This window comes from Mastigoproctus giganteus, chromosome 12 (assembly GCF_048544385.1).
Source record: "Mastigoproctus giganteus isolate SK-2022 chromosome 12, ASM4854438v1, whole genome shotgun sequence".
NCBI lineage: Eukaryota > Metazoa > Arthropoda > Arachnida > Uropygi > Thelyphonidae > Mastigoproctus > Mastigoproctus giganteus.
The window spans coordinates 48,673,459-48,684,357 of NC_143586.1; the positions used below are offsets into that span (position 1 = coordinate 48,673,459).

The following is a 10,899-nucleotide window of genomic DNA, read 5'->3' on the forward strand; positions in this document are numbered from 1 at the left end:
ATAATCTCATACTATTTTATATTAAAGCACAGCCATAGGATTGCTTACCAGTACAGTATGCTTTAAACATTAGCTAATATTTTTCTATCTGTAGATTTCTGTTTAGATATTCTACTAGACATTGATTTTAATTGCATCAAGAAAGGTACCACTTCAAACTTGGTCTTCTACAGAAAATTTGGGCCAGTTTTGTTCATAACAATGCCCTGCTGCCCAGACTTGGCTGTCAGGAGCATTCCAAACCTTCACCAGAGAGAGAGAGACCAGAACTCAAATTTTGTTTTTCTAACCTGGATGAATATTCACTCACACTCACCACTGCTATGAGGAATTGTTAAAATGCCAAGCATGACTTGGGATAGTTTTTTTTTTTTTTATTTCAAGCCTCCTTGTTCACTTTTCAGTTCCATAATCAAGGTCCACTATACACCAATTCTTTCTTCTTTCATAGTAGTATCTGGTAGGTACACATACTGAAACTGATAAAACTGACGCTACAAAGCATCTCCTGCTTCATTTATTTCTATTGACATAAAGTAATGTAAACTTGTCCACAAAAAATTTCCAATTTGAAAATGATGCACTACCAAACTGATGAAATGTATGCCATGCGTATTTCCCATTGAAAAATATTCATGGGAAATTGTGCACCATGTTTAGCCACAAAATACTTCCTCACTGAGCAAAAGAACAGAAACTTCTCTTACTTGAGGGCTTTCAATGACCTTAGCAATAGTCATAGGCATTTCAAAGTCAAAATTAGTCCTGGTTTAATCTGCTATGGTAATCAATTTCCAAAATGGAAGTGGAATATTTTAAAACTGTTAATAAAATAAATTTCCATACAATATTCTTCAATATATTTAGGAGTAATGTTCTCAGTACATGAATGTGAGGAGCTATGTTCCTCATTGAAGAGCTATGTATGTTCCTCATTGAAGAGCTATGTTCAGATTTTCAAACAGTGGCATAACATTTTAAAAGTAACAAGCAAATTGCATATTCAAGCCAATAGAGAAAGAAACACGAACATAACTTTTTTGCACATGACTAAAATTATCACCTTCATTGACCAGTTTAGGATTGCATTTACCAAACGTTTGCAATTCACAAGTTCTTTTTCTTAAGTTCATAAATTTGTCTTGAGGTCTTTGCCCTTAAATATTTTGTCTTTTTTAAAAACTTCTGGACTATGAATTAGATTTAAACATGAGCCAGAACCACTTGTGGTACTGATTCATGTTTAAATATACGTGTTATCCTAAAATGCCATGATTCCCGAGTGGACTTCCATCCACGTGATACCTCTCCTGAATCCACAGGTGATAGACAGGTTGATCAACTGGTACATTAGCCACCTCCTCCACATATCAGCCTACCATATCATCTATGGAGACTTCGATCTTCCATCCACATCTGATCATCTCAGTGGAAAATTGAAAGCCTTCTCTTCAAGAATTTAAATATGATCTTCATGGACCAACAGCCTACAAGGCAACCCCACTTACTCGACATGGTATTTTACTTCCTTTACAGGTGTTGAGGAATGCACCCAAGAGCAGTTCATCTGATCATGACCCCATCATCATTCATTTCAGCATACCCATGCATAATTTCAGTAAGGCTAGCAACAACCACAACATGACCTAAATATCCAAACTCTTCGTGCCTGTTTGACGCTGCCTCGGCCGTTCCACGGGACTGCATTCAGTGTTGTGATCCCAGCCTAGCAATAAATCTAACTAAATGGATCCAAACAATTTTCAATGCCGCCTCCAAGAAAATCACCATAGCTGCACATTTTAAAGCCTGGTGGATCCCATCATTGAACAGCAGTTATACCAAACAGCTTGTTCAACTAAGTGGAAACAATCTAGTAGTATGCAAGACAGAATTGCCTTCTTGCATTCCAGGGCCAACTTTAACAGGCAAAAAGTTGTAGCCATTAGGGAGCAACCCCAAAGAAAGGCAAACATATAATTTTTGCCCACCAGCAGGTTCTTTAAGGATTGATCTTCACCAGTAGATGGAGGACTACATAGCTAGATTCTCCAGCCAGCCAACCAGCAACTAATCACTGCAATTAATGCCCTATCCTCAAATGCTATAATGGGTGATAAGATTTCCTAATTTATACTAAAGTATCTTAGCCCACATCTTCACGATACCTTTACCATAATATTTAATAAGATTCTCTCCCAGCACCATTTCCCCCCCCACCTCTATAGAATTGTTACCCAATGAAATCCATCCCAAAATCTCAAGCAGCTAACACCATACCATCAGCCAATACTGACCAATAAACTCTTCAAGTCTCATGCTTCCCAACCTAACACACCAAATTATTCTGCACCTGCCTCCAAAGACATCATTATGCAGTTTCTAGTAGATCTACCAACACCAACCTAGCTGCCAATACATCTGGAATTCAAGTTTTTGAGGATAATGCTGAGATGGCCATCACCTGCCCTAACCTCAAAGCGGCATTTGATACCATCCACATCCCAAATATCTTCATCCTCTTGGAAATATTTTGAAATCTGTGGGGTTGTGCAGTAGTTCATCAGTGTCCTTCACAACAGAACCATAATCCTCCAGGATAATGATTGTACAATTTCAAGAACCATTATGGCAGGGGTACCACAGGGGGATCTTTCTGAAATTTTATTCAGTCATCGTCGTCCCCTTCATTGAGAATAGGCCCAACTTCTTATGCTATGTCAATGATTTAAAGATACTAATTCAAATCAATCCAGGAGAGAAGGTGACAGATATCAATGCTAATGTCAGTGTAAATCTCAGCAACCTTGCAAACTACCTCAAATGGTTCAGACTCCCCATTGAGACATCTAAATCAGCCCAGATTATCATCTCAGTGAAATTTACCCCGCCGACCAAGCTAGCCAGGTGGGTAAAGTGCCTGCCTGGCAACCCAAAGGTTGCAGGTTCGAATCCCACCTCGGGCTTGGATCAGAGTAAAATGCAAAAACTTTATGGGAGGTGCATTATGGCCATAGAAGCCGATGCGCCAACAACTAACAAAAAAAAAAAAAAAAAAATCTACCCCAATACAGGCCACAGCCTACTATTGGAGGATCTCAGATACTAAATGTACCGAAGCACACCAACTTAGGCATAGTTTTTGACCACAAGTTTCAATCACAAAAAAAAAAAAAAAAAAAACTCACTAAATTCCATTGGATGCACTTACTAGTGAAATGCCAACTCCTCCCCACCTGTGAGCTTGTCCTAGCATGCAAATACACAACCACCTTCCTCTATGCTAGAATCTTGTATGGGGCTGACATCTGGGCATCAGGAGGACACACTAATGTGAAGCACATTTAAGCTGAAAAATACTGGTTGTTAAAATGGTCCACCTACGAATTAAATCCCCCCCACGACAGAACAGCAACTGCACAAGAACTGGGACTAAGGAGGTTACCAAAGTTGTTAGTAGACAGACGACATTCACTGCAAAAATGGTCACCAGCATTATACTGGGGCTCAATGTATGGGATATATTTTCATGCATCCCCTCTGCATGTCTAAGATCAACAACTTTAATTGTGCACCCCAACATACTTGCTTTATTGGACTGTTACCTACCAAATCAAATGCTTAACAGAATCTATGAACTTGATGCTGATTATAATTCATTTCTATGAACGCAGCTTATAGGCACCATGGCAAGCTCCCCAACTGACTTATCAGTTGTCATAACTGTGTGGACTGATCCATTCAACACTTGCCACTGCACCTGGCTTCAGTACCTCCAGCTGTGGATGGACACTCCATTGAGCTGGGCTACAGGCATCTGCCAAAGTGCTCCAAAGGACTTCTAAGCCTTCCCCTTAAAGAAATTCATTATGTTGTATCTTCTTATCACTGCAGAATAGGAAGGTACAACATAATGAATATTTTGTTTTCTCATATACTATTCTACATGTACCATTTTTACTATGAAATATCCATTTACTTTATAAACCCCTCACAGCTTGCTGTGATTTTTAAAATGAAATCCCCAAGCACAAAAGGTATTAGTTGCGGCACGTGTTCAGAGTGGTTTCGAAGAAAGATACTAGAGAGTGGCAATTGAGAAAGAGGTTATAGGTGTGCACTGGTTAATATCTACCCAACCAAATCCTTTGTTGGTTGGGTGTTAACCAGTGCATGTGCATAGCACATTGCTGCACTTGATTGTATACAGTGGCTGTGCATTTCATAACAAGTTAGATTTTGGAATAATTTTGAGTTTATTTATTTAATATAAAGTTTATACTGCAGTTAATATATAGTTGAATACAAGGAAATAATATACTAAACTGCAGTTAACATACAGGTGAATACAAGGAAATAAAAAGCAAATCAGATCGGACCATTGTGCACTGGGTGTCGGAACACCTTAGACAATTCAGCTGATGTTGAAGATGAATTGAACAGGTATTTTGCATCTGTCTTTACTGAAAAGAGAGCCTTCATGCTAAGAAGAGGCTGAACCATATGAATTAGTGATTTAGAAGTTACAGATGACTGTTTATTAGAAAAACTTTTGAGCATAAAGGCAAGTAAGATAACTGGAGTTAATGGCACGTACCCAATAATTTTGAGGGATGCCACCAGGGAGTGTAGTGAACTACTGAAGTTAATTATGAGGACATCTTTGGATTGGAGAAGTGCCAATATATTACCAATACAAAGGCTGTTCTAAGAGCAAAGTTGGTAACTACCACTAGTTAAGTCTGACTTCAGTGGTAGGGATAAGAGGGCAATCCAGGGACATTTAGATAGATAATGGCATTCTGAATAACACAAAACATGGTTTTGTTAAGTAAAAAATCATGTTTAACTAACTAGTAGGTTGTGACAGACTTAACTAGTGATGCAATCATATGATGAAAGACTCCATATATGTGGGCTACACATCTTGGCAACCAGGCTCCTCAGAGGGGTTAGTAAAATGAATGAAGGTGGAATTTTCTGTTTTAGAGAATTCACACATCACTGATTGCTGGAACTGGTTGTTAAGGCTGACGGAATAAATTCAAAGTTCAACTGAATAGTTATCTATGTGAGGAGGGAAGCAAATAATTTATATTTTATCTACTCGTCCCCCCCCCCCCCGGCCAGTGCAGCAAAAGCCTGCAGCTTCCTTGCAATACAGAGCTATTACTATAAGAGAGTGGAGAGCCTTTTAGAGCCTGTTCAGGAGTCCAGAAGTCTAAGAGGTTTTGGGGGCATCACCACAGATGTGTGAACAATATTCCATGATTTCATAGATCTGTAGAGGGAGTAGCTGTCTGGAAGAAAAGTAATTCCAAGAGCAAAATAGAAAACCCAGTTTTTCAGATGCAGAGAAAGCAATACTTGTGATGCGTTTATGCCAAGAGATTAGCAATCAGGGTCATTGAAGATAAACATAGGAGCAGAAAATCCATTTTGTGAGATATAAGAGAAGACAGTTTTAGAAGGAATGAAATCAATTAAGTTATCCTTATCTCAACTAATGAATTACCTGAAAATCAGCATTTAGAGGAATTGGTAGTGGATAGTTGTTTGTGCTGGGTAAGAGGAAAAGGAGTGGGAGAAGGGACTGAACCTTGCAGAACACAGCATTAGTGAAGAAGTTAGAAGACAGCCAACTATCATCACCTGCAGTCAGAGAAAATTGGATATCCAATTACACAAAACAGTTTACAAACTATAGGATGGAAGCTTATTTAGAAGACTTATGCCAAATGCAATCAAAAGCTTTTGAAGTGTCAAGAGTAAATGCTCGAGTTTCACAAAACTTTCCCATTGAATTTGTCCATAGATGAGTAACACGATCCAGTGTATCCACACTGACGGATTCTGGACTAGCAATTGTTAATCAAATGGAAGGTTTCTACATTGCATAGGTGTTGGCAGTTGGATTCTCCATTACTTTAGAAAGAGTAGAAGTAAGCACAATGGGACGATAATCGGATGAGATGGATGTCACTGGATAACAGCAAATTTGCAAGCAGAAGGGAAAAAACCAGTGGAATAAGAAAGTGCAACAGCAGTAAGCTCAGGAGCACAAGTGGAGAAATACCATCAGGCTTCAAAATTCCTTCTAACATCCTTTTGACAGAGGGCCACAGGAGGCACGAGTGGAGTGTACTGGGAAAGGTAGGAGATTATTCACCAAGTTCATCAATACACAAGTTAGAAGAAAAGTAGGATGCTAGCTAGCAAGTCAGCTTTATCTTTAGCTGAAGTTCCAATAGAACCATCCAGTTTTGACAGGGGTGGAAGAAGAAATGGGAAAAGGTTGCAGGCAATAGCTTTGGCAAGAGATCAAGAATGCTCAACAACCATTTGGACATGAAGCAAGTTTTATAATCTTTGCCTCTTCAAATTCCAGTTTGGACTGATTAATAACTGCTTTCCAATTGTTGCAAGCTTTGGTTTAGGCAGAAAATGACCCTGGAGATTTGGATAAAAGCCAATTGCAATATGTAACATTCTTATCTTGAACAGCCTTAGCACATTGGAAAACCAAGATTTAGATAAAAGATGAAGTCTTAAAGTCAAATGCAGAATAAAGGATTTCATCTTTACAATAATAATTTCACCGTCAGGTCCTGAGCAAATGTTGACATCAGAAGATTTAAAACAGTAATTCAACCAAGGAAAAGAAAATAAATCTCACAGATCATCCCATTTTACATTCTTGTAATGGTAAACATGAGGTTGAGATTGGCCAAGGAAGAAAGGCTCCATTGGAGAAGAAACCATCACCAAATTGGGATCTGAGGTGCTTAGAGGACCACTCACTTCGAACATGTACTTGGAACGGTTGCCTGCAAGAAAAAGATGAAGGTGTTGGCTGTGTGGTTAGGACTGTCTAGTAACTAAATAATCTGTACAAGGTCATTAGTAAATGCAAAAGCCTCAGCATCTTGACCAGCTGGGTCCATGTGTCCAGGAAACGGAACCTAGCTGGAGTTGTGAACATTAAAATTACCTCACTGTTAGGAAAGTTGGACTGGAGAAAGTCAAGTTTCAAAGAGAGGAAGTCAGATAGTTCCAGGTGGTCCGTGGAGATGGGAGAACACGGAAGCAACAGATGAATTTGACAAAATGGGTAGTGAGATATGAAGCCAGAGATCCAAAATTACTGAGCCACTGACAGGAAATATCATAGTGATCATATGCACATATACCACCTTTGAAGCAAAAGGAATTGTTGTCATGATGGGAATAAAGATTTATTTAGAGTGAAAAAATTCAAGGAAGAACTAGATAAATTATTAGAGTTGATGGGTAGATAAAATGGAAAGTGTTGGCTTTTTTTTCTTGCTGTCACATAAGCTTGCTTTATTGCATCATTTGCCACTTACAAGATTGAGAAGTATACTGTCCTTGCATTTAATATAATCACATGCTAAAGCTAGTCCAATATTACAGTTGTAAGTCATAATTACTGTGATATATGTTGGCTACATCTACCAGGTAGTTTCCAAATTTTATTTAATAAAATTAAATAAAATTTTATTAGTTTAAGTTGGTATGTAGTTGCTTTATTTTATTAGTATGTTGGTATGTATATGCTGACAGATTTAATGAGGAACTCTGACATGACATTTTACTTCTTTCATTGTGTTTATTTCCCAAGTTCTTAAAGAGGATTAAAATAATTAAATTTTTTATCTTACCACTAATTTAAGAATTGTGGTCACACAAGGGTGCTATTATTAAGAATCTGCATTCAGGTGGTTGATGCAAAATATGAGGTTTGGTAAATAGTTTGGTAGTGACCAGTTCTTCATACATTATTTCAAGCAATTGTTTTTTGCGAAATATGATTCGGTATTATTTGATTTATTAAAGTTATGATAAATACACAGGAAAATTTGTATTGCATGGCTACCAATTAGGATAAACTACATTACATATGTGACCACATTTTCTGGGTGTCTTCTACATCCAATACCTTGGAGACACTTTAGCAGTTGTTTATGGCTGCTTTTCTCCTGTATGAATATTTTTAGTGTTTATGTAAACTTTGAATAATCAACTCTGGTGATCTCTTCAGGTCGCTGATTAAAAGTTAAGCAAAAACTAGACATTATTGGAGAGGTGATGTGGGAAGTGTTTATTTTTATTTTTTGTGAGGGCTAATCTACATAAGCTTATTTCCTTTCATTGTTTGTCACTTCTAATATAAAAACTACTTTCTGCATGAGTAGTAGTAGCAGAGGCAAGGTCAGAAGTTAACTGAGATGGACTGTAGTTGATATTAGTTCACCTAAATTTGTAAGCTCCTATAGCAGTTAGTGTCCAAGCATTCTTCACAAAACTGAATTAAAGTGTAAGTCCCATGAACAGTTATGTTATTGATAATTTCGTTAATTATTTGGTCCACAAAGTGCTTTTCATTTCACCTTAACGGAACTGCATGTTAAAATAAGCAGCTTCTTTTTAGTTATTTATAAAAATATAACTAATAAAAAAAACCCAGACATATGCTCAGAATGTACTTTCCGGATACCATTCGAGTTATTACATTTATATCGCTAATATTATCGGAATATTATGTTCAAATCTTATTTCCTGAACCCCTGGATGCTGTATAAAACAGATAGGAAAATATAAATAAGCAGAAACTTAACAAGCATTCATGTTTTCATTATTCATGTTTTATTATTTTTTTTAAAGTATTAAAAAAAAAAAAAAAAACTTTAAACTTTTTTTGTTAATACTGTTCATGAATATGCTAACATACGTGAGCGTTCTATTTACAATTTACATTATTGCGAAACAAACATACTAAAATTATCCATTTCTCCCATGTTTTTATTTCTATAATACATACTGGCACAAATGATTTATATTTGTTATATCTGGGTGTTATGAAAAAAATTAAGCAAGAATTCTTCATATGCCGGTTGGAAAGCATACCACGAAAGTAACAGCTTTCGAAATAATAATAAATAAATAATAATTTCAAAAGTAAATACTGAAACGCAACTGATGGCAATTAATCAATAAAAAATGTTCAGATAATACGAACACAAACTACGTTAACTGTATGGCGCACAAAAGTAACACAATAAAGAACAAAACTTACACGGCTATCACTATCTGTTCGTTGTCGTTTTGCAACGTGACCCTCAAAGGACATGTCCATGTTTTCTAAATGTAACTACAAAGACTTCGTGAAACTATACAACAATGGCTATCTAACCGTTACCTGCAAGCCTTACGATAGAGAACGAGAGAAAGAGAGGCATTTCAAAGAATTGTGGGTACGTTGAACTGACAAATGCTTAAATGTATTAAAAACATAGCCCAATAATCGCACATTAAACATAATTACTAAATGTGTTAATTTTTATATACCGGTAATTTATGGTTATTTATTTAACTGTTAGGAAAATAATTGATTATCTATTACAACGATCAGAAAAAAATTTAAGATATCATCGCTGAAATGTTGATAAGCGCATTATTTCATTTATTCTTTAAGCAACACTTGTGGACACCAGATTTTAGGATATTATAAATCGGAGAAAAACGAATTCTGGAGATGAAAAAATCGGGACAATCTGTAAAAGCGAGGATGATGTACTGTCCTGACTTTTCTGGAACACCCTAATATTAGTGACACTAATATCATTACTTAAAACAGCGCAAAAAAATAAATAAATAAATAAAATATTGTGTAATTTTATTTTTCACCATTTTATATAAGAAACATTAATATAAGAACTCAAAAAAAAAAAAAAAAATCAAAGCACATTTTACATTAAACAGTCAGATAATGCTATTTATACGTTTTATAACTATTATAGTCGAGAGAAATTCCATAGGCAGTTCAAGGTCACTGACTCGCCCCCCCCCTCTCGCTTTCCTTCCGCATGTTTCACCAATATAATTCGTGGAATTGACTGCTTGCGCAGTAGAGGGTTTCTGAGAGCAAAGGTTTCTTCTTGAGAATGGGGGAAATTGTAGAGGGAATGCTTTGCAGAGTAGTTAGTGAATGGCCTTAACCCCTATGTAAATTCTTTCTACCGTAGTCATACTCTTCAAAAGTAATTGTGGGTACCTCCTGTTTAGGCGATTTTTTGATTTATAATGATGATAAAAGCTGCAAGCTTGTCGATTTGTAATCAGTTGCTACTTGTAGCTTTCAGAAAATGTCTTCACATTTACATAGTGAAAGAATAAAAAAAAAAAAAGATATTGGCATAGCTTTTAAGGCATTCTTCTAAGAATTGAGAAGCCATGACTGATTAATGACATTAGTTACTTTTGCATTAAAAAAAAGTGGGTTCAAAAAAGAAATGTAAGCTATGGAAAAAACTGACCCCTACCGGTAACTCTGACAGTAAATGAGCGTGATCAGAAGTCACAAAGAAGAATCAGAAATCTACATATAAAACGAGACAGGAGAGAGAGAGAGAATGTATGATATCCTTATTGAGAGATGGTGTGAATATCTTTATTGCAATCATTCGATTATACAGACAGGTAAATTTAATACACTGGTTACATTAAATTGAGAGATTGCGGTAAAATCATTGGATACACCACCAGGCCAGAAAAATGGGGTTGGGGGGGGTCAGGGGATATACAGTTCGAGACGATAATAATAAATTTTTTAGCAATAAAATCACTTTTAATAATAACAAATAACCTACAATCTGCTTTATTAATCTTTTATTTAATTGATTTATTATATGTTAGAATTTACTTGTTGCTTTTAAACCTTCACATCTACATGTGGACACACTAATACAGACATATATACAAAGACAATATAAGTCCTTCGTACATTTTGCACGGTGCAAAATTACAGATCTAAATTACAAAGTTCTCCAAAAAAAAAAAAAAAACAGCATGAGAAATATTCATATTCTGGCATACGAT

At 36.3% G+C, this 10,899-nt stretch overlaps 1 protein-coding gene across 4 annotated transcripts in view; it reads right to left on the reverse strand.

The window, feature by feature from the left end:
• The window catches only part of LOC150077026 (heterogeneous nuclear ribonucleoprotein L-like), a 127,610-nt gene extending 118,359 nt beyond the window's left edge, over positions 1-9,251 (reverse strand). For all 4 annotated transcript variants that reach the window (XM_090386429.1, XM_090386427.1, XM_090386426.1 and 1 more), the window contains exon 1: positions 9,098-9,251. In XM_090386429.1, the coding sequence (XP_090242555.1) occupies positions 9,098-9,157 (60 nt within the window). In that variant the 5' untranslated portion in view covers positions 9,158-9,251. The remainder of the gene's footprint in view (positions 1-9,097) is intronic.
• Between the last annotated feature and the right edge of the window lie 1,648 nt (positions 9,252-10,899).